Source organism: Coffea eugenioides, chromosome 5, assembly GCF_003713205.1.
Source record: "Coffea eugenioides isolate CCC68of chromosome 5, Ceug_1.0, whole genome shotgun sequence".
Classification (NCBI taxonomy): Eukaryota; Viridiplantae; Streptophyta; class Magnoliopsida; order Gentianales; family Rubiaceae; genus Coffea; species Coffea eugenioides.
In genome coordinates, this window is record NC_040039.1 from 51,101,655 (window position 1) to 51,124,931 (window position 23,277).

General features: G+C 38.7%; 4 protein-coding genes across 7 annotated transcripts; 3 read left to right on the forward strand and 1 right to left on the reverse strand.

Moving 5' to 3' along the window:
* Window positions 1-2,906: 2,906 nt before the first annotated feature.
* LOC113769936 (GBF-interacting protein 1-like) lies at window positions 2,907-11,773 on the reverse strand. 4 transcript variants are annotated; one of them, XM_027314265.1, is made up of 11 exons: window positions 11,704-11,773; window positions 11,338-11,514; window positions 9,094-9,137; window positions 8,328-8,433; window positions 7,530-7,659; window positions 7,168-7,409; window positions 6,754-7,068; window positions 5,860-6,166; window positions 5,250-5,511; window positions 4,496-4,969; window positions 2,907-3,668 (listed from the first exon to the last, which is right to left on the reverse strand). In XM_027314265.1, exons 2-11 carry the CDS (start codon window positions 11,504-11,506, stop codon window positions 3,366-3,368), a joined length of 2,352 nt encoding a protein of 783 aa, XP_027170066.1. In that variant the 5' UTR covers window positions 11,507-11,514; window positions 11,704-11,773; the 3' UTR covers window positions 2,907-3,365. The 4 variants fall into 4 exon arrangements, with proteins under 4 accessions (XP_027170066.1, XP_027170065.1, XP_027170064.1 ...); XM_027314264.1 differs by having other exon boundaries at window positions 6,754-7,089; XM_027314263.1 differs by having other exon boundaries at window positions 6,754-7,101.
* A 1,214-nt stretch (window positions 11,774-12,987) lies between these two features.
* On the forward strand, window positions 12,988-15,480 carry LOC113770230 (transmembrane protein 230-like). The gene is made up of 3 exons (XM_027314638.1): window positions 12,988-13,153; window positions 14,159-14,531; window positions 15,125-15,480. Exons 2-3 carry the CDS (start codon window positions 14,249-14,251, stop codon window positions 15,202-15,204), a joined length of 363 nt encoding a protein of 120 aa, XP_027170439.1. The 5' UTR covers window positions 12,988-13,153; window positions 14,159-14,248; the 3' UTR covers window positions 15,205-15,480.
* An 871-nt stretch (window positions 15,481-16,351) lies between these two features.
* On the forward strand, window positions 16,352-18,901 carry LOC113770193 (ER membrane protein complex subunit 8/9 homolog). Its single transcript, XM_027314587.1, has 5 exons — window positions 16,352-16,713; window positions 16,804-16,950; window positions 17,087-17,146; window positions 18,150-18,307; window positions 18,422-18,901. Exons 1-5 carry the CDS (start codon window positions 16,510-16,512, stop codon window positions 18,450-18,452), a joined length of 600 nt encoding a protein of 199 aa, XP_027170388.1. The 5' UTR covers window positions 16,352-16,509; the 3' UTR covers window positions 18,453-18,901.
* Window positions 18,902-19,777: 876 nt separating this feature from the next.
* LOC113771980 (lipid transfer-like protein VAS) lies at window positions 19,778-22,473 on the forward strand. Its single transcript, XM_027316523.1, has 3 exons — window positions 19,778-20,102; window positions 20,381-20,457; window positions 22,399-22,473. Exons 1-3 carry the CDS (start codon window positions 19,778-19,780, stop codon window positions 22,471-22,473), a joined length of 477 nt encoding a protein of 158 aa, XP_027172324.1.
* The last annotated feature ends 804 nt before the right edge of the window (window positions 22,474-23,277 follow it).

Consider the following 23,277-nt stretch of genomic DNA (forward strand, 5'->3'; position numbering starts at 1 on the left):
ATGTTGCCACAGCATTGAACATCCTGAAAGAGCATCAGCTTTATGCTAAAAGGAGCAAATGTTCCTTTGCTCAGACAGAAGTGGAATATTTGGGCCACATTATCTCTGACCAAGGGGTAATGGCTGACCCCAAGAAGGTAGAAGGGATGCTGGGGTGGCCAAGGCCAACTACAGTTAAGCAACTAAAAGGATTTCTGGGGTTGACAGGTTATTATAGAAAATTTGTGATGGGCTATGGCTCCATAGCTAAGCCACTCACTATGCTGCTACAAAAAGATGGATTTCGGTGGAATGAAGAAGCAGAGGAGGCTTTCCAAAGGCTGAAGTTGGCAATGAGCAACACCCCTGTGCTGGCATTGCCTGACTTCACCAAACCATTCATAATTGAAACTGATGCATGCTATGGAGGTGTGGGAGCTGTGCTGATGCAGGACAGGAGACCTTTGGCATACCTAAGCCAGAGCTTGGGTCCAAGAAACTTAGGACTCTCCATCTATGAAAAAGAATTACTAGCCTTGGTAATGGCAGTGACTAAATGGAGGCATTATTTGGAGGGACATCATTTCATAATAAAAACTGATCATCAGAGCCTCAAGTACCTGCTGGAGCAAAGGATAACTACAACACTCCAACAAAAATGGCTGACCAAGCTTCTGGGACTGAGTTATGAGATTCATTACAAAAAGGGAAGAGAAAATGTGGTGGCAGATGCACTGTCCAGGAGAGCCAACTCTGAGGCAGGGGATTGCAATGCTCTGGTTTGTGTCATCCCAGAATGGATTAAGGAGGTAATTGGAAGCTATGAAGGAGATGGAGAAACACAGGACATCATCAGACAGCTGCTGCTGACTCCTGATAGCCAATCAGACTTCACCTACCAAGATGGTATACTCAGGAACAAAGGGAAGATAGTAGTAGGTTCAGAAGGAGAAGTCAGGAAGAAGATCATTTCTGCCATACATGACTCACAACTGGGAGGACACTCTGGAATACAGGCAAGCTACCAAAGGGCCAAACAATTGTTCCATTGGAAAGGGATGCACAAGGCTATCAAGGATGCTGTACTACAGTGTGATGTGTGCAGAAAGTGCAAGGATGAACACAACGCCTATCCAGGACTATTACAACCTCTTCCTATACCTCAGTACTCATGGAGTCATGTAACTATGGACTTCATTGAAGGACTGCCAGTATCTGAAAAGAAGGACACAATTATGGTGGTGGTGGACAGATTCACTAAGACAGCACATTTCATCAGTCTCTCCCACCCTTTTGATGCTCCCACAGTGGCTAGACTCTTCATGGACCACATCTGCAAGATCCATGGTGTACCTCTGAGCATGCTCTCCGACAGGGATAAGGTATTTACTAGCCATTTCTGGACAGAACTTTTTACCATGTTGGGGACTGAGTTACAGTTGAGTACTGCTTATCATCCTCAAACAGATGGCCAATCTGAGAGGGTAAACCAAGTGTTGGAAATGTATCTTAGATGTATGACACACTTGGAACCAAAGAGGTGGAATGCTTGGCTCTCCCTTGCTGAATGGTGGTACAACACCACCTATCACACAGCCATTAAAATGAGCCCATTCGAGGCCCTGTATGGATTGGCCCCCCCACAGCTAGCTCTGGGATCATACAACCAATCCAGAGTAGCCACAGTAGAGGAACATCTAAAGGACAGACAGATAATGGATGGAGTACTCAAAAAGAACCTACAGGAAGCTCAGAATAGGATGAAGTTTTATGCTGATCAGAACAGGAGTGAGAGGACTTTTGAGGTAGGAGATTGGGTCTACTTGAGGCTACAACCATATAGGCAGATGTCAGTGGAGCTGCGAAGCAACACCAAGCTGTCTGCCAGGTACTTTGGCCCATACCAGGTTACTCAGAAGGTAGGAAAAGTTGCTTATAAGCTGCAATTGCCAGAGGGAACCAAGGTGCACCCTGTGTTTCATGTATCTTTGCTAAAAAGGAAACTAGGAGAGAAAGCAACTCCTGTGCTTCAACTGCCTAACATGGATGGTAAAGGACATCTGAGGGTACAACCAACAGCTATACTGGATCGCAGAATCACCAAGAAAGGAAATGCAGCAGCTGTACAGTGGCTCATCCACTGGTGGGGAACCACACCAGCTGAGGCTACATGGGAAGATTCAGAAAAAATTGAGAATGAATTCCCTGACTTCCAATCTTGAGGACAAGATTGTTTGAAGGGGAAGCAATTGTCATGAAACAGAAGAATTAAGCTGAAAACGTGGAATTAGCAAAGAAAGCAAAAAGAAGGCGTGAGTTCATAATCACGCCTTCTCTGGGAGAATGCTCAAGAAACGTGAGCTCAAGTGGGCAAGTGGATCTGCAATGGTTCTGCAACCAATTCTGTTAGCAGGATCACGAGGACAAGCTGGACCAAGTGGCTGAAGAATTAGTTAGTAGTTGGCTATAAAATGGCCAGGAACAGAGAGGAGAAGGATAGAAATTTGTTAGCTCGATTTTGGGAATTGTTCCCTTAAGCATTCTTCTTCTTGTTCTTCCTTCATTCTTGTCATTTTCTTTCCTTTTACCGCCAATTCTGTATCATCTCAATTCAATCAATATTAATACTACTTCGATTGATTGCTGATCTATTCCTGATTGTTTTCTGCTGATAAGCATAAGTTTGTGCAAATAGATAATCCATTTCATTATTAGCAATTCTATTGCCTAGTTACTGTTCGATACCATCACATGTATTTTAATTTTTCTTTTTGTTTGTTTGCTCCCAAACTGTCTTCTCTGTTGCAATCTGCATCCAGTAATACACTGGTGTCAGAAAAAAAAAAAAAAACTTGCTCCGTAAACAAATTGAAAAAATAATAAAGTCAAATTATCAGATAATACATAATACATGGTTGCCATTCATCTAAGCGGCAAATTATACAGTATATCATATCAATTAGCTATCAAAATTTCATGTACAGGTGAAATACAGGGGATATGGAATTACCAAACTATCCCACCTGTCCTAATCTAGTCTACCATATTCCTCTGACCCGCAAATGTCTAATGGATATAAATATATATATATATATATATATTTCTCGAAGAAGCTGTCAGTATACTGCATAGATCAATTTGATGAGGCCGCAAGTACATCTAAAAACCAAAAGGGCAAAAGAAAAGTAAAGCTGACACCTGCAAAGTGTCACAAAAAGCCCTACACTCTTGTATAACAAGGCAAATCGTCCTTATATACTTCCCCCTCCAGACCTGTAACTTTATGGCAGATGTTTCTATTTACACTAGGATCAGGCCAATCCATTGCACTCCAGCCATGCCTACAAGCATAGCACCACCAAATAGCATGTTTGCACCCTTGTTCCTCACACATTCTCTCTGTTCAGAAATTTGGTGTTCCAATTGATCATTGAGTGAGGTTGTTGATATGTGCCTGTTGGATCAACCACAGATTCAACTGATCCTGCAACTGCCTGGGGTTGTTGGGCAAGTGACTGAACAGTTGTTGGCGCCCCCGTTGTTTGAGCAAAATGATACACTCCAGATAAAGGGCCCTGACCAGGGGAATAAGCAAGGTGCTGTCCCTGAGGAAAGTTGTAGAAAATATTTGCTTGCAAAGTTGACATATCTCGTCCAGGAGCAGATGTCCAGACATGTGGCTCCTCACTCTGCACATACAGATTAGAAGTTGTTAGCTCTAGTCTCATCAAACAGCTACATCTAATGGAGAGAAAGTTCTGCTGTGCACCATCATTCTGCTACTCCAGCAATGGTACTCCATGCATACACACGAGTGCTTTGAAACAAAGGAAAACAGTAGAGATTTATGTAAATTGAAGAGTTCCGAGAGGTAGTTGCAGATAATCAAAATCCGCAGGAAGTCAATTTGATTCACATGATTTTTAAAGAGATTGTGAAGGGAAGGAAAGGAATGCAAAGTATGATTGCTTTGCTTCATTAGGTTCAGTATTTACGTAACTTAAGCATCACATTATGTGTTATACCCAAAACATTGTGGCCAATAGCAAGAATTGAACTATTCTAAGTGGAAGGGGGAGATGTTTCAAGCGCAGAACAACTAAGATTTTACACATAAACAGTCTTGATAAGCGCCAATAAAATTCATATGGCCTGTCAAAACCATACAAACAAGAGGCTTGAAATTTCTAAAATAACAGCAAATCATGAATCTTCTGCAATGCTGGCATCAAAGTTTTTCATTGCAACACCATGACAATAAGAAATTGCGACATGGATGTTAAATGAGAGAATACTAGATCACTAAATAAACTCCAACTACATGCTTGAAAAGAAAACAAAATAATACATGTCTACAAGTCAAATGAGAAAAATATAATCGTAACATAAACTCCAACTAATTCGAAAAGAAGACCAAATAACATATGTTTACTGGTCTAGTGACCAAGTAAAACTACTCCTCCATTTATGCAGTAAAACAAGAAAAAGGTTAAGGTGCTTAAACAATATCAAAAACCTGCTTAAGCGTTGAATAAATGTTCTTTTCCTTCAGCTCAGCTGCAGCAAGATCTTCGTTACCAGCAGAACTACCAGGCGTCATGGCTGCACCAAGACCATAACCAACAGCAGAAGACCCGTACGAACCATATCCGGATGGAATACCAAACTGGGCCATATTTCCAGCAATGGCTCCAGGCTTGTACATTGATGGAACAGGGAATTTAACCCCTGTGGCCGCTGCTGGTGGTGGCATATATATGTTGCCAGTTGAAGCTTGTTGGGCGAACCCACTGTGGCCCAGAAATTGGTGGGCGCTATGGGACAAATAAAGCTGAGGGAAATAAGGGTTATAAATATAGTTAGACGGATATGGCTGCCGGAGCAAAGGAATCAATTGCGGTGAAATAGCAACAGAATTCTGTCCAACTCCGAAAGGCTGAGTTGCAGGTTGAGATGAACCTGACGTTGATGGAACTGGAGAATTCCCTACCTGTAAGTTGACATGTTTATGCAAGTGTCATCATCATTTACTAAACCAGAATAAGTAAAGGAATGACAACTTTCAAAAACATTAAAAATCTCTTTTGTGTTGAAATTAATATGAGAGAATAGCAAGTCATGAAGTAGAAGGCTCCTAGCCCAACAAACACTGATAACATGTATAGTTCAGTGCAACATGAAAAAGCACATTCACTCAACAACTTCCATCTATAGCAATATTTTAAGTCGGTAATGATTTCTTTCAACCTTCAGAAAACAGAAAACTCTACCTCAGTTGCTTCAACCTGCACAACATGGGGCCCTAGCATTGGTGGCACAAAACCAAAACTATACTCAGAGGCAGTCTGCAGATGAGGGTACTGCGATCCTCCTGTAAGTGGTGGCATCTCTGGCTTCAAGTGGTCAGACTTGACAGCTGCAGCAGATGAGGCATCTACTTCTAAAGGTGATAAGTTTTCAGGTGCATTTGAATGAGTTTGTGAATGGCCAGGGCAGTCATCCTCAAGGGCAGCCGAGGATGCAACATGATGACTGGATACAAATGTCATACCAAATAAATGAGAGATAAAAAAAAAAAAAAAAAAGATGAGCAAAAACAAATCATAGTTCCTCTATCAGAAAAAAAACTAAAAGAAAAAGGTATAGTGAAGTTGAAAAAAGGGGAAAAAAATCTACTGCTAAAAAAAAGTAAATTATCTTCAGTAGGCTGAAAAGTCACCATTTTTCTTGTAGATACTTAAAGATTTAAAAAATGCATATTAGCTATATTAAAAAAAAAGTGTCTCATTACTTCACTCTCAGCATAAATTTTAAACTTAACAAGAAGCAGAAAAAAAAAAAGGATCTAAAAGCTGAAAGAAGAAAATTATGTTGCCTTACCGAATAGGTGGTTCCCTAGCAGCATCATGGTTCATCAGTACAGTTCGTTCCACACACTTGGAGTCCTTGATTCCATTTTTGCTCAATCCTGAAGCATCATCCAGACTACCAAATGTCAGCCCATTCCGAAAAGCTTCAGGCACTTGAATATGATCAGGAAAAATAACTGGTTGACGGTTGGAGATATTTAGTTTCTCTAACTTCATCTCAAGCTGTGGTGTTGCTTGCTCCAGAACAGAGCTATTCAGCTCAGGAAGTGATTGCATATTGGCTCCAAGTGCTACAGTTACACCCTGAGATTTCATCACTGGGCCAAAATCAGGAGAAGAGTAAGATCACCAAAAAATAAAATAAAATAATTGAAAATGAGAGACATATTTCTTATTATCCCTTTGTATAATTAAGGAGACACATAATGAAAGGAAAACCCAGATGATTGACATCAGAAGGCATAGTTTTGTTCAGAGATTATGATGCATTATCATTATTTGCAAGGTAAAAGAACAACTTTATTGGATACACTAACATAGAGCAAATACTGTTCTTTCTTGCTTCTACAAGATGGTGGAGCATTGTAATTGTAATGATTACATGTTGCAGGACTAACAAAACATTAATATCCACAAACGATACAAGATCCATCTCCTTGGAACACCCTCCCCCCCCCCCCCCCAAAAAAAAAAGGAACATAACAAAAGAAAATTTTATTGTTTTGCTAATGAAACCCATGAATGAAGAGACCTAAAATAACAGGATATTGATGTAATTGCAGGCAAGTAAGGCATTCTCATCTTCAAGTGATAACAAATCTCTCCAGAATTTTTTTGGGAAAAAAAAATTACATCATCTCTAAGACAAAATAGGAAGCCTAGGACTTAAAAACTGTAGATGTACCTTTTGAAGGACCATTAACTTGTTGGGTGGGCCAACCATCCTGCTTGTTATTCGCAGTGGACGACTTGTCATGGTTCAACAAAGATGATGTCCTTGAAGGTTCAGGATACTGACTCTTCTCAACTTCTTGGGATGCTCTGTTGTTGGTTTCAGTACCAGCTTGATTGCGGTTTCTGACATCTTGACCGGCAGTCAACCTGCTTTCTGATGAAGAACCAATAATCTCAACAGCACATCGCTGATTTCCTGTCTCACGTTTTATGGTGCCCACTGCTCCTGGGTTTCGGGGGTTGAGAGATGGTAGTAGCACTGGATCTGAAGCAGATGAATAGACACCTGAGACAGGAGCTGAATTCATGGAAGTTAGTAAATGACTGGATCTAGATTCCGAATTTCTTCCGTCAAATCTTGCACCTGATGAACTATTGGAGGCAGTAGTCGGTGTAGAGGTAGGAGTGGGGCCAGGATTTAAATTTGAAAGCTGCTTCACAGCAAGAGCTGGCAGAGCTGGCCTTTTTATCAATTTATTGACATCAGCAACAGAAGTACCCCGACCGAGGTCCATAATATTATCTGCAGATGCTCGGGGAATATGTTCATTGCTTGAGCCCCCATTAGATACACTTCTGGGTCCATAAACAGGGGTAACTGAAGAACTGTGAACAATCATCGTTATGCCAGTAAGCTTTTGCATAGGTGACTTCAATTCAAACTCCTAAAGCACTGAAGCTCATTTTAGCAGAGGCAATGGAAGAACTTATGATGCAAATGCTTACTTAGTACTATGAGGTGCTGCATTGCTTGCAGTTCTAGGCTGAACAGGCAGCAAAAGCTTGGCACTTCTCTCTGCATGGCTAGGGCCACTATTTTCCTGCCTGGCACTCATTTGTCTTCTGCATCCAGCATCTGAAAAAAGATGGCACCAAATGGTAAATACATGGTAGCAGAAGACCAACATCTAATCTGAATTTATGTGATCCAGGCAAAAACAAAAGATTCCCTCGGTGTACTGCAAAGAGTTGGCTGAGAAAAAAAGGGAAGTAAGAGAGTCTTCTCAATCCTTATCACACTAATAGAGAACATAGAATTAGTCACATCCAGGATCCTAAGACACCATCTATGAGCAAGTCTTTTAGCATAAAACAATCCGGGTCACCCTGTGGGGATATACAGTCAGAACTTTAGTCATGCTCATGAGAATTACATATACAATTCACAGGCTCAACAATGTACAGAAGGGCAAAATATACAGCTTAACAGCATTCACTACAACAAGAAGCATTTAAACATAATTAATCAATCCTTTAAGACTTTGTACAAGAAAGACAATGCATAAATGAATTTGCATATGCAAAAAATAATAATATCAGGTTTCTGGAAATGGTTATCTTCCTACTAAGTACATTACTTCCATGTAAAAAAAATGCAGCCCAATGTAATATTATCAGAAACAATCAACTAAGTGAGACGGGTAGCATACAAATCAGAAGACGTTAATACAAAATAATCCGTATACAAGTCAAAAGATATTAATGCAAAAGAATCCCCATTAATGGTCAAACTTGACAGTATACCATTAGGAATATTTGTATAATAATCGTTCCCACGACCACCCCTAGCCCCTCGCCGCTGCATGCCAGATGTCCATCTAGGTCGTTCATTGGCTTGGATGCTTACATTCTGAAAGGAAATTGAACAGATAATGCTAGCTTTTAGTATTTTAAAATTTAATGAACTTGCATAGTATTCAGAAAGGAAAGAGCAGAACTGTAATTTGTAAGTGTAAATGTAGCCCATGGATACATACACAGACAAATTGTAAACTTTATTCTTAACCATTGGTCAACTGATTAATTTTAACTTTAGACAAGATATACAGGTTAAACTAGTTAAACATCAACCAGGTTCCAGTTCATATGCACCTGATTACTTTAAAAAAAGCAGCTGTTTGAAAAAAGGACATCTGATGCCTATCTTCTCTGTAAATTCCCACAAAATCTGGAATAAAAGGGGAGATCAAAAGTGACTTCACTAGGTCATGCAAGAAATTTCGACAGATCCAGTAACAGTTTAATCTTTCACGTTGACCAGTGGCTTAGTACGATGCATTGCATAATCTCAGACACATAACAAATGATAAGATAAGCAACAAATGAAAGCACAATGGATCATTATTTAAACCTAGAAAAGTCCAACCAGGTATTCCAACAAGAAACTAGATAACAGTGCATCTTGTAGTGCTCTACCATGTTATAAAACTAAATTTGGTCCAGGACAAAATTTAACGAACTATGCTTGCATATGAACATAAGGAGAAAACAGCGAGATAGTAATACTTACAGATTTCCTCTTATCACGCTTCTTTTTGACCTCATGAAATGTATCTGCACAAACAAGTGGAAGAGCTCATCCCTTTTTTTAAAAAATAAATGTATAATAAAACATAAAAACCCATATTAGAACAGAAAACAACGAAAAAAGTAATAAAACATTCAGAACAGAAAATGAAGAAAAAAGTATTAAATCATGTAAAACCATATCAGAACAGATAATGAAGAAAAAAGAGTTATTCTAAAAGGGCTAGCAGAATCACCTTGACTAAGTTGGGATGATTTTTTTAAAGAAGAAGAAGATAGTAGATTAGAAACAAACAAAGCTTTCGAAGACTAATCTAACAAAGTAGAGAAGATGAGGTCACCAACACCCAGGAACACAAGAAGTTTATTCTGTGTTTGGTGCATCACTATAAAAGTAAGATGGAGACAGAGACTGACCCCAACAATCTCAAGCTACTCAGTATAGTCACCATATAACACAACTTCCCATGAACTTTATGTGCAAACACAAAAATGTAGTTCAAGCAGTCATTGCAAAGTAGAACATGCCAAAACTGACTTTTTGATCTTCCTATCTCGACCATGTAAAAGTATGGAGACATTCTAGTATATGCACATACAAAAATACATAAAAGCATAGCCATTAACAATTCATAAGTAGCTTGTAAATTTTGTAAAAGAAAATTAGCACCAAAAGGGACAGTCACAAAATGTATTTATTGCCAATGCAGTCAAACTTTGAGTAGTACTTGTGCATAATTGAAGGTCATAATAGCATTGAGTATTTTGCAAATAGAAAAGGAAATAAACAATAAACAGGATCATTAGAATTTGCAAAGAGCCAACAATGACCGTGGGAGCAGGGTTCGCATTTACTTGGACCATGTTCTTGTAAATTGTCCTTGCTATAAATTCTCATCTACTCACCTTATACTTGGAGTACATATGCCTAAATGCCCAGCTCACACGTTTCCCTTGACTCACAATTTCACTTTGTGTTAACTAGGACTGCACACAAGTAAATGCCCACATTATACTTCTTCCTTACTCAACTTCACTTTGCATTTACTTGGTCAATGTACATGCAAATGGCCACGTCACACATTTTTTGTTTACTCGCCTTTCAATTTGCATTTACATGGCCCACATTCACGTGGATGCTCGCGTAATACAATTTCCTTTCTCACTTTTCTTAACAAGATACGCTTCTGTCATGAATACATCCAATGCAGAGGCCACGTAACCTATCTTATTTAACATAGAAATGACATTGGACAAGCGATAAAAAATCCTCACAAATTGCTTTTCTAAGTCTTTCGTCATCTTTATTAAGTGACTCGTAACCGTTCAGTAAAATGGGAGAGAAAAAAGAAAAAGAAAAGATAAAATTGTTACAGATAAGTATGAAAACCAAGGTTGGCACCAACTCGGCTTAATTTCTCCTGCAAAGGATAACAAGTAATAAAGAATCCCATTGACTAGTATCCTACCTGTCCCTTCACATTGCATACCAGTACATACACTGAATGCAGAGCAATTCACAAATTTTCAATTATATAAAAATGAGAGAAAAAGAAGCCACGGCAAAGAACAAAAGGAAAAAAAAATCACATATGAGTATGTCATGGTCTACTTTACCACTTCCTCTTCTTGGCAATCTGAGTGCCACTGATATGAATCAAAAATCACATTTTATCACCAAAATGGAAAATGGAAAGGACAAAATAAAGAAAAAAGGGAAAAGAAAGGCATGGTTTGAGTAAAGGAATTCCTAGAGAAATCACCACTATACCATTTACTAAAACCAGAGAGAGAACAGAGAAAGTAAATTGTAAGCAAAAGACTGCAAACATTTTTTCGGAGTATCGTCTATTTCAGAAACTCAAAAATGCACAAACCGAAGCAATTCAATCAATTTAAAATTTACAAGAAAGAACTAAAAGAAAAGAAAGAGAAAAAGGATCTTTTGATTGCACCCTCTTTTATCCTCAGCCCGAATTTCCAGATGCCCAACAATAAAAATCAGCCAAACAAGTCCATAGATCAACAGCATTTCGATAACAATAATGTTACACGACCACAACACTTTTACCTCACAAGAGAATCAAGAATTCCATATAGAAACGCAACAACGAACACAAGAAAAAATAAACACATAATTAAGCGCCAACTCAAACACAACCATATACAGCAAAAGTTAGTTCTAAAGGAAGAACAAAAGAAATAGAAAAAGACAGAAATGTTTTACCGAGATAAAGCAGCCTCTGAGCGGTTTCATTGGGATCCATGTTGCATTCTTTGAGCATTGCATAGATGTCATCATCGCTGTGTTTGCCGGCGATCTCCTTGATGTCTTGGATCGTTTTCTCAAGATTTCCGGCCGCAACCCTATGAACATCGCTGGCGTTGCTGTTCATTCTTCCGTCTACGAAGAGAAACAGGTTAAAAATTTTCAAAAAAATAAATAAAAAGTCACAAAAAAATCCTAAATTTTCTTTAATCAAACACTAGTTAGTACTTTTAGACATTTGTGCATGCAGAAGGGGGGGGGGGGAGGAAGAAATGAGAATGGGAGATTTCCGAACAAATGTTTGTGAAGAATTAAAACAGAGACCTTTATAAAACTTCTTCGAAGAGAGATTTTGAAAGAAAGATTTTGAGTTTGGGTTGGATTGGTGTGTGTGTGTGTGTGTGTCTGGGAAAGAGGGGGAACTTAAAACTGAGGTGAAGAAACAATTCAATATAAGCAGCTTAAGTATGCTTGTTTGGAGAAAACGAAATGAAAATAAAAATGGAAATTGAAAATGTGGGGTTACGTGTAAAGGCGGGCCTGGGGCTTAAGATGAAAAGTGGGGGGCCCATCTTTCCCTCTCATCCATGATTTCCCCCTAAAACAATAGGCCACGAGTAACAATTTTGATTTATTCTCAGGCCATCTCATGGTGTGAGCGTGACTGACCGAGAATAGGCAACGTGGCTGCTCAAAATTCATCCTCCAACTTTTTTGCTACCACATTATTGATTGTGTTACTGATTTGCACATTGGCAATTCTTAAACGTGAAAAAGTACATGGATTTCAGGTCACCGCCGTCTCCACCTCTCTCTCTCTCTCTCCACCGTCAACAAATTCAATAGATCGTGAGCAACTATTGAATTAATAGGGGTGTCAGATAAATCTAGTGCAATTTGATTAGAAGCTTCAATCCAGTTCAAACTATTCAAATATATTATTGAATCGAATTCCAGCTCTTAAATATTTTATTCGACAACTCATTAAGTTTTTCTTTTTAACTTTATAGATATATTTTTATATTTTTGCAATTATTAACTTATCTAAAAATTGATGCTCCTGACATAAATTACTCGTCTTACAATTTTGAATGTGATCAGTTCTAGTTCAAGTTCAATCTTGACCTCCTTATATTTTATATAGGTCGAGTTTAAGCATCAAAGTTAAAAGGTTCATCGAACTTTTGAGTTTAGGTAAATAAGTTCGATTAGGCTCGTTATCAATACTACCATTGAATAGCATCAAAAGTCAAGGAGTGTATATACAAAATCCAAAACCCCTCGAGATTGGTTCGATGGTCTCGAGGTAGCTTATTTTGGTTCCGAGGTCACGGTTCGACCCCTGTTAACACTTGTGTATTCTTGAGGGACGGGATTTACAAGCATGGGGATATTAATCCGGCAGAGTTAGGATATTACTTGTGTTGACAAATAAAAAAAAAAAAGAAGTATATACAAAAACCAACGACTGAACAAGGAAGGTCATGAGTTGGGCTAATCCACGGCACTCATAGTCACACACGACGGGCCCACCGATTTATAGGTCGAGCCCAATCCACGTTGACCCGATACCCCCCGAGCTGGAACTGGACCCGGAACCGCAACATTGATGATTGAATTCAGGGCAATTTACAAACCATTTTCGTCAATATTGAATTTTTCTGGGTGGAAGTTTCTTACGTTGTTGGCAGGAATAAAAAGTTAGCTCCCGTTCGATACCAGGAAGGTCGTCTCCACAGTTTGATTCATCCGTAATTCACTACCTTTTCTCTTGGTAAGTATTATTCTCTTGGCTTTTTAGCCCTACGCTTTTTCTCTGCAAATATAACGAGAAATTTGGATGCATTTCTAGTTATGTAAAACTTGAAGCAAGTTCACCGGTAATGCCTTTTGATGACGTTCGTTTACTTGTGAAAATTTCAGTGAGAAATCATCCATTAGCCAGAAAAAGACTAGTGCAAATATAGTAATCTTGGTGAAAGTGTAGAATTGACTAGGAATCATGAGAAGATGTAAAATTGATTGCCATATTCGCCAAAATTAATTGGTTTTTACTTCTATTTTGCTGTATTTTAGTTTATCATGAGCAAACTAACTGCTAAGTTAGGATCTTGGAACTACAAAATCCCGATAACTACAGGTTGCGGTGGGAGGAAGAGAGAATGCTATAACGAGATTATAACTGATGAATCTATTGTTGGTAGCAAAATATGATGGCTTTGACTGCTGCTTAACCAAATGCTTCAACTTTACTTGTGTATCAATACATGTATTATTTCTTATTTGCTAACTGCACCATGCTGATTCAGAAAGGTTACCATCGTTAGGTTAATGATCATCCGCAATTTTTTTTGTGCGAACTACCAATATGTCCATTTGATGGCAGAAATTGATCTCAGCTTTGTGGCTTTTAGTTACTTAAAAATTATGCGCCTGGTCCTTATGCTTAATTTCCAAGACAGATGTAGTTGAATTGACTAGATCCAGGTTTGGTCTGAGCCAGTAATTCTTTATCGTTCAGACTTCTTTATGTGCCAGTTTTATCCAGAAAAAAGGAGTTTATTTAGGAATAATAATCTTTGAGACATATCATTAGAATTGTGTCAGAATATCATGAAAAGGTACTACTTTGGGATACATCCTACCGGTGATAAAGGCGTTTTCCTTATATTCATCTCTCCAATTGGATAATCAGTTTCTGCAAGTAGATATTAGTGATAAAATTGTTCTTGTGAGACTCATGAATATGTACTTACATCCATTGACATATGTCCTGCAGTTGGTCTCTAGGTCGCTTCACTTGTGCTGATACTGAAGGTAGTATTATTGAACATATCTCTGAGAAGATAAAGATTTGAATTATACTTGCATGGCTTCTAGGAGGAACACTCAATACACTCGTCTACCTACCTATGATGATGAGGATGATGATTATGATGGCAGTGGGAGAAGGCGGAATGACCCTCGATATGATTTTTCACCAAAATCTTATGATAAAATCCCTTGGAAATCCATTACCTTGGCAGTATTTTTGCTGTTTCTGGGCTGTCTGCTTCTCTTGTTATCGTTCTTCATCTTCACAGGTCACATGGGAGGAGATACTTCCCAAGCATATGGTCTTCTAGGACTTGGACTCCTTACTTTCCTTCCTGGTATGTCAAAAGTACGCATCAATATAAATGTAGTTATTTTATCTAATTTCGTGCAGTGGTCCAAATAAAAAGAGGAGAAGCACTAAATATTTTGGATGAATAGCATATCTGCTTGGACCATTTTGGGGCATAAAGAAATAGAAGGACATTTGAGATTATGAATAGCATTTCTGCAGCATCAGCCTTATCAGTTCTCCATTTGTTTTCTAAAAGCAAACCAAATGGTGTCTTGGACGGGTTCATCCATTGGATAAGTAGTTTCTGTTTTGATTGAGCATTAGAACTTAAAAATGATGCTGCTGTCAGGCTGCAGCATGTGATTTTCCTTCTTTAAAGGCCAAAGTGATTTGTATATCTCTGGCAAGATAAGAGAAGGAGAAACCTCCGCCCCCCCTCCCCCAACCCCCCCTGAATATCTCAAAGCCGGATTTACAATCAACAGGTCCGGCAAAGTAGAATGATAAGCCAAACATGTTATTATCTCGTGTCCTTAACGCCAATTCCCTTTTTAGTGCGCCTGTGTTTTGACAAACAGCTGACTATGCTCCCAGCCTTTTATATTTGCCAATGCTGATTATGATCAACACCTGCAGGTTTTTATGAGACAAGAATTGCATATTACGCCTGGAGGGGTGCTCAAGGTTATCGATTTGGCTCAATCCCTGATTACTGAGGAACCTGTTTTCATTTACATCCCATTGTGCTTGTGCCTATATAGCGTCACCTTTTCTTTTTGGGTTGTTATTTCTCCATGTGATGTAAAACAAGCTCATGTAAACTCACAAAGTGACTTCACTGTATTCCTCTGCTTGAAGTATTGATGTTGCACAGATAAGGGAAAGATCTGCAGCTTTGAACTGAGTGTCAGTGTTCGTAGCATTACAGTTACTCTTGATATCTTTGGATCAATCAGGAGATTATATGTTAAATGACTGGATTCTTTTGCCTATGAGCTTAGATTTTTGCTTGAGTTTGAAAAATTAAAGGATAGAGACGCGTGCAATCAAGAACTTGAAATCGGAGCAGACATCAAGTGTCATTCCTTACACCGATGCTTCAATCTATGAACATTCTTGTTTTCCTAAATAAGCTTAAGTAACGCATAGCTTATAAATGGGGTCATTGTGCAAAAACGACTATTTTCAAAGAATAATAAGAAAATTTCTCTGGAATAGAGGTGAAGACAAACCAAATTACCTAATAATCAAATCGACGAATATGAACACTATTTTGGTGGTTTAAGTTTAAGCCATGATCATAAAATTGGGAATTAATGTGTGAAAGACTCAGAACCACACTCGGTTCAATAAATAAATAAATCAAATTTAAACACAATTTTAAATTTATTAAGATAAACAAATATGATCAATGACAAAATCAGAATTAAAAAATCAAGAATTAAAAGCATAAGAGTAAAACTCTTTTTTTTTCTTTGAAAAAAAGGTGTTTTCCCTACTAATGCATTATAATCTCCTTGTTTCCTTTTTTCTTTTTTTTTTTCTATGTTCCTTTTTTTTGTACATTCCTCCCTGTTTTGTTATTTGTTTTTTCTATTTTGTTATTATATTTTTGAAGTATATAGTACGATTGTTACAAATGATTCTATATTAAAGGAAAGGAAAGGCGGATGAATCTATCCAATTTTTTGAGAGGCAGAGAAGAAGTTAAATAACCTTCGATTCTATTTTAGAAAATTCTAGAGAGGAAAAAGGGGTTCGACCCCTAGGCCCTAACCTGCGGCGAGCGAGGGACCTAACATAATTGTCTTTTTTATTTTTAATTTTTCGGTTTGTCCACCTGTCCTGTGAAACCTGTACCAGAGTAATTAGTTAACAACAATACTGAAGCATAGTCTCCCAGCCAGTCACAGACTGGGAGTAAAGACACACGAGCAAGTACAACAGGGACTTATCCAACCTTTTCGTCGGCCGCTCCCGATACCAAATCTTAACAGAAACTCGATCGGACTCACCGAGTTATGGGCGGCGAGACGAAGTACGAGATCCATCAAAACGCTTACATAAAGCTGGTCCTCCACGCCCTAAAGCACAAGACCTCCGCCGTCAACGGAGTCCTCCTGGGCCGGCTCTCTGGCGATGACACCGTCGAAATCGTCGACTCAGTCCCTCTTTTCCATTCCCAGATCGGTCTTCTCCCTCCCCTGGAAATCGCTCTTATTATGGTCAGTTTGTTTTGCAGGAAAGACTCAATCTTGGGATTTTATTTTTCTGGTTTTTCTGTTAAAATTTGAACTTTCTAATTGGAATTTCAGATCGAAGAGTATTATAACGATAAAGGGTTGAGCATTGTGGGCTATTTTCATGCGAACGAAAGATTTGATGATTTTGAGCTAAGCAATGTGGCGAAGAATATTGGTGATCACATTAGCAAATATTTTCCTGGAGCTGCTTTGCTTTTGGTATGTATACTTTATTTAGTTATAACCGTTCAGTTACTCGAACTCTAGCTTTTTGTAGATATGAGAAGTATTAGAATTTGTAAAGTAATGAGAAATATTTGAAACTTTGAGTGAATGGTAATGTATGGCATTGCAGCTGGATAACAAAAAGCTTGAAGCTCTGCCGAAAGGGAAAGATGGGAATCCTGTGATGCAGGTCAGTTTTCTGCAATGTTTCATGTATTTTATGGTTATTGGGATCTCTGTTTTCACTATGTTTAGTTGGAACTGAGGTTTTTAGTTGGTTGTTAACTTGAAATTGACGGAATGGCAAAAGAAGCTTCCTTTGCTAGAATTGATGACGATTTCCTGAAGAAAGCATCTATGCTCTGCTTTATTGTGTTATATTAGACAAATAACTGTGATTGCTCCAATTGATTATGCATGAAAAACAATTTTCAGTCACTCCTTGCACATAAACAACTAGCTCCTACAAATCCTTTTTTATTCTCCATACATGTAATATGTCATGAAACTGGTTACTGTATGAGAAATTAGAAACTCTGATGTTTTTAATGGATGGCTTGACCTTTTGTGGTTTTTGTGAATTTTAGAAGCTATAATTAGCTTGACTTCATCTCCTTTCTTGTATTCCTTTCTTTGATGTCGAATAAAACACGAATTTCTCCTGATGGCTTGATGTTCTGTTCATCTTTACTGATATTTACATGATTTTCTTAATTTTTTTGGACCAAACTATTTTACTAAGATCGCCTTCACAGAAGGTTATACATGTTTTGATTTTACTGGTCATTTCATGAGCTTATAATGAATTAATCATGCATTAAATTCTTTACCATCAAGGGAGACCCGGCATACTGTTGCAATGCTACTTTAGCTATGTGCATACTAAGCTTGAATCTTTTGTCCTCTATTTTCATTGGGTGTTTTGAGGTGGAACCTGTTCCAATCTTCATCATACAGCAATGCAGATATATATTTTCCTCTTTTGGTGATGACCTTCTTATTCCTTATAAACAATATTTTTAGTTATCCATGTTGTTTATAACATATTGGTTGTCCATTTGTGGAAAATGGCATCTTATAGAGCTGGATGATTATAATGTGATTTTCCCCATTCTGTGAGCTTAACATTATTCGAGATTCGTAAGATTAACTTATTTAGTTGTCCGCTCTACTTGTCTTCTTTGCCTTCTCAGCTTTACACAAAGGATACATCTAGGAGTTGGAAGCTAGTTGGATCAGATAGGCTGACTGTCAAGGAGCCTTCAGCCAATGTGATCCTTTTGGATTTTATATCATCTAAGAAATGGAAGGATATCACAGATTTCGATGACCACCTTGATGATATTAGCAAGTAATAACTGTCTCTATTGTCTTCTTTTAAACCAAATAGAAATATCAAATATTAAAGCTGTCTCTAAAGTTTTGAGCGTGTTAGCTGAATTTACTATTTCCCTTTCTATTGCAGGGACTGGCTAAACTCAGACCTTTTCAACTAAAGTTCGATTTCAGAGTCATTTTGTTCTCTGCAACTGCTGGCAATTCTTAATTATTTTTCTCAGTGGCATTGATAAGAGATTGCAACACCAATTGCTCTCTGAAAGACCTAATATGATGAAGATCAATACTTTAAGCTGGCGTAGAAGAAACATTTTTCATGGTGTATTTGATTGTCAATGGTTCTTTGGTAGTATAACTTTCAAATAGAAACTGGATATTTACCTTTGAAGAATAGCTTGTGTATCTGATACCTTAAAAATATTTATCTTAGAAGAATTTGAAGATTCTGTTTGCAGTGCAGCAGATCGCGGTGTCTTCATTGGGAAGATACCTCCTATTTTCTGTGGTGTTTTGTGTTGTTATGGAGGTGAAATGGATAATACCCCTTTTCTTATCATGCGCTGACCAATTCAATTAATGGAGTTAATGAATGCTGGATTTTTTTTATGATGAGAATTGGCATATATAGCTTTAGGTTGTTAAACTTTGCTTTCATATAATTGAAAGTGAAGGAAAAGTTTTCATTTTTATGGCTCGGTGTTTTATTGTTACAAAAGTGTTTGGGTCTATGTTTCAGTGCAACACGGATGGGGTTGTCAATTTCTTCCGTCGTCATCATCAGATTCTTGTTCCTGCTGGAATAACTGCATTTTACAAATAAAGCAATTGTTGCATGTTTGATATGCTTGCATCCCCTGCCTCGAGCGCAAGTGAAAAGTCTTTGAGCTTCTACTCTGGTGCTTCACATGATAACAAATTCAACTGCGGCATGCTTGTGAAGCAGCATGTGAAATTTAGGTGTTTACCTGGGGCCTGGGCTGATGCTCTTTTTCTGGCCAAGTAGGGGGGAAAAATAGTACCATTTTGAAAAGTTGGCATGATATTTCTGGACATTTAAAGGATGGAGACGCATGTCTGATGATGCTTCCTCGGTGTGTAGGCGAAATTGGAAAACAAACGATAATCTGTTAAAGTAAATAATATGACCATTATTGAATCATCCTGTGCAAACGTACGAAAGAGGACAAGTAAGATTGGATTGCATCCATCAATCTGCTGAGATGCTGCTATTGCTTGATTAATTAAATTTCATTCCTTTCTTTTACGGGTTAGATTTGCTAGTTTGTTTCAGAAGTAGCTCAACCTATTTATCTGTCTCTGCGCCTTTGAACTTTCCTCTAAAGCTAATATGACATCAGAGTCAAATTTCGAACCGGAGTTTGATCACCAACCCGTACTGTAACATTTCTTCCAGCGTCAATATATAAGCATACCACCTACAACAGCTATCAAATTAACTATCATCGTCCATTGAATAGGAAAAATGAAACTCGTGCCCAGGTACTGCAGTATAGCCTTGGTGTTCATCTTGTCTTTCTCCTCGAGGGTGGAGGAAATCCGTGCTCAAGACCAATCTTGCATACAACGACTTCAGCCTTGCATGGACTACCTGAATGGGAACAGGGATCCACCTAGCAGTTGTTGCGACCCCCTAAAAGTTGTAATCAGATCAGAGCCGGAATGCCTGTGTAGTATGATCAGCATCAGGGGAGCTAATCAAGCTGAGAGGGCTGGAATTAACATAACTCAGGCTCAACAATTGCCCGGCAGGTGTGGGGTGCATATTAATCCTCTTGGCTGCATTCTTGGTATGCTGCTTAATTTTCTCCCCGACTGACATATAATTTGGCTTATTCTAGTGGGGTTTTAAAATTTTTTTGCCAGAAATTGGAAAGGGCCTTTTCCTTTTTTTGGTCGTGAAAATTTTGGAGAACGGAAGCTGAAAGTACTTTCTCGGGTGTGCTTTTGTTAAAAATTTTCAAGGTTAACAAAACATTGGAACGAGCAAACAGTTTAAGAAACTTTAAGCTGCAATAAATGGTTAGAATCAGATTTCGACTTTATACATGTTTCGTCATTGTTTCAGGTGCTCCCACTTCAAGTTCTGCTAGCTTCTCATTCCGGGTTCCAAGCATGGCTGCGGTTGCTGGTTCATGGATGATGGTATCAATTATCTTTAGCACGTTGTAATGCATTGGATAGGAGAAATAGTCTAGCAACAATTTTCGATTTGAAGAAAAATTCTTGTACTGACTGATAGTAATGTTAGTAGTTAAAAATATGTTTGTTTGGCTGCTCCTGTTTTCGAATCTTTCAAGAAGTCTAAATCTTTACATGGAGGAAAATATGCAGTTTATCGGCGAATTCTTTCTTGAGTTTTTTCCCCCAGGAAACAGTAGAACGTTTTGCAATAGATTGGAAACATAATAAGGAGACTAATGTCGAATGTGTGTAGACCACAGAAAGGATAAAAAGAAGAAATGAAATTGCAATGCAGCAAAAAACGGACGCAAATTGAATGTCAAAGGTTAAGCATTAGTTTCTTATACCTCATCACATAAGTTTATTTATGTACATAGACGCCCGGAAATTGCACTGTTCCACAAGGATTAATCAAGAATATGGGAATTAAATTGTTCAATTTTTGTTGTTAAGGGCAAGGAAGAAGTGACACGGATCGCACCTCTAGCTTGTAGGAAAACAAGCAGCTCGTGACAGAAGGAAGAGAAAAAAAAAAGTTGTGTGTTCTTAAGATGTATTTATTAAAAATTTTAGATGTTTTTAGAAGGTTTCTGTAACTAAAGTAAGTAAGGGAAAAACAAGTAGTATTATACAAACACCCTAGAAAACCGAGGTGTCATGTTCATCTACAAACAATTTTACATCTATGTCAACTGATTTCGAACTCCAAATGGTAAACATAATCAAAATCGGAACTGAGAGCTGGGTACATTGGACAGAACTAAAAAGCTAAAGTTAAACTTGGGCAACTCTTACTCGCTTGCTCAAGGTGCTGTCTTTTTTAATCTGATTCATTGTCTGCATTTAATAAAATGGAGATAGACATCTATCATTTAGTATTTTTAAATCTTTTTTTATCTCAAAAAATGATATCAGTTACGTACATATATGGAAAATATTAATAGAATTAAATTATACTTGCAAATCAAATAGATATAGATTGCTTTATATTTTCTAAACTTTTAGCCTCCTTTTATATTAATAGAATAGTTCATATTTTATAAAATAAAATAGAACTTTAGTTGATTAAATTAGTGTTTCTTTGGATTGTAAGTACCTTCGATAAATTCATAAATTATTAATTTATCGATTAATTAATATCTCTTTAAATTAATAAAATTCATATGGTTCTAATGTTACTAATTTATACAGGTTTTACTGAACTTCGACAGACACGTTTCCAGAATGCAGTAACTGATGGACACAATGCTAAAACCACAATTTACTTTGCATCTCAATTTTTTTTTCTTCGTTCACAGCCCTTTTTTCTTTTTCATTTGTGCCTCATTTGAGACATTTGTTTGTGCTTCTTAGTGGTGCATCCTGAGAGAGTTGTATAATACTTTCCGTTTTGGTAGATTTTTTTTTTCTTTCTTTTTTTGGGCAGTTTTGAAATGGGAGATGTGACATATATGCCATATTTGGTATAATCCTCCTACATGATAATCCTGAGATGATAAACTGGAATGCTATATTTGGTGCAAACCACCTCCTACATGCCATATTTGGTATAATCCTGAGATGATAAACTGCCCTGCTTGGATTGGAATTGAAGAGGTGATTTTTGGTTGGTAACTAGACCGACCTGAATCAGTCCTCTCTGAGATGAAGTGAGGTAAACTCCTGTGTCCGAAGTGAATGGTGGGGCTTCTCCCCTGGGATCACTCCGACGGTCAAGTTAGTATGAGAACGAGAAAGAAGCAATAGTATTTGCCAAATGAACAGTGTGTTTACTTGTTGGGAGTGTGTGGGGTATTTATAGAGTGAGAGTGGAGGGCAGGACGAAGGTCTTATGTCGGTGGGACCCATACCCTGCCATTACGGCTCTGTTCCCTGTCAGGGGGCCTGACTCTGACACTGTAGCCGCCTGGACAGGGTGACGAGGAGTCCTTTGCAGTAGTCATTAAGTGCGACAGTGCTTTTCAGATAAAGCACTGATCCCGGATGATGTCAGGTGACTTGCCTCGTCCGCGTGCAGCTGAGGTGGAGGTGCCGAGGTCACCTACACGGTAGACTAGGGATCCGGCCGAGCTTAAGGGATATCCCCGAGGCACGGGTGAGCTCTGATGTCGGACGAGGTGAGGTCACCTCGGACATGCGGGGCGGCCGAGGTGAGCATCCTCAATAAGCCCCCCAAGCCTCGGGAGCTCCGGGCTAGGGAGGTTCCGAGGCTTTCTTGTGCCGAAGTCGTAGAGAGCCGGAGTCCCGAAACTGCCCCGGAAGATGCGGGGACGCGACACGTGGACGTGTCAGTTGACAGGACGTGGTCACTGGTAACCGTCGCGTCGTGAAGTAGTGGGACGTTTCGTGCAGAGGGTGTCAGCTGAAAGGACGGGGTATTAATGAGGAGAGAGGGAGGCACGACGTTTTGAATTCGAACGTGGCCGTCCTTTCGCATTCTTGCCGCCTCTTCGGATTCTCCCCAAACCCTTATAAATAGGGGGGGTCCCCCTCATCGCACTTCTCACACCTTTCATTTTCATCCGAGACCCGCAAAGTTCGCGAGCGTAGCCGAGGTCAATATAGTAGCCGAGATCGGAGTAGTAGCCGAGATCAGATCCGAGGTCATCCACTTCGTCCAGTTCCGTAGGCAATAGTAAGTACCCTTCTTCTTTCTTATTTCGTCTTTCACCCATGGCCAAAACGGCTAAGACCCACAAAGAGACCATAACTCCGAGCCACCTGACCGAGGTGAGGCCGGATCCTGGGGAAGAAGCGACGACATCTAGTTCGGAAGGGTCG

Bases quoted from the DNA above. Each gene is read 5' to 3' on its own strand.
- LOC113769936 (XM_027314262.1), bottom strand. From the start codon at position 11,506: ATGAACAGCAACGCCAGCGATGTTCATAGGGTTGCGGCCGGAAATCTT. The intron at 7,660-8,327 runs GTATACTGTCAA...ATCTTTTTTCAG, and splicing joins TTATACAAATATTCCTAATG to ATGCTGGATGCAGAAGACAA. The intron at 6,167-6,753 runs GTACATCTACAG...ATTTTGGCCCAG, and splicing joins AGTTAATGGTCCTTCAAAAG to TGATGAAATCTCAGGGTGTA.
- LOC113770230 (XM_027314638.1), top strand. From the start codon at position 14,249: ATGGCTTCTAGGAGGAACACTCAATACACTCGTCTACCTACCTATGAT. The intron at 14,532-15,124 runs GTATGTCAAAAG...CAACACCTGCAG, and splicing joins ACTCCTTACTTTCCTTCCTG to GTTTTTATGAGACAAGAATT.
- LOC113770193 (XM_027314587.1), top strand. From the start codon at position 16,510: ATGGGCGGCGAGACGAAGTACGAGATCCATCAAAACGCTTACATAAAG. The intron at 16,714-16,803 runs GTCAGTTTGTTT...TTGGAATTTCAG, and splicing joins TGGAAATCGCTCTTATTATG to ATCGAAGAGTATTATAACGA. The intron at 16,951-17,086 runs GTATGTATACTT...ATGGCATTGCAG, and splicing joins CTGGAGCTGCTTTGCTTTTG to CTGGATAACAAAAAGCTTGA.
- LOC113771980 (XM_027316523.1), top strand. From the start codon at position 19,778: ATGAAACTCGTGCCCAGGTACTGCAGTATAGCCTTGGTGTTCATCTTG. The intron at 20,103-20,380 runs GTATGCTGCTTA...TCATTGTTTCAG, and splicing joins TCCTCTTGGCTGCATTCTTG to GTGCTCCCACTTCAAGTTCT. The intron at 20,458-22,398 runs GTATCAATTATC...CTGACACTGTAG, and splicing joins TTGCTGGTTCATGGATGATG to CCGCCTGGACAGGGTGACGA.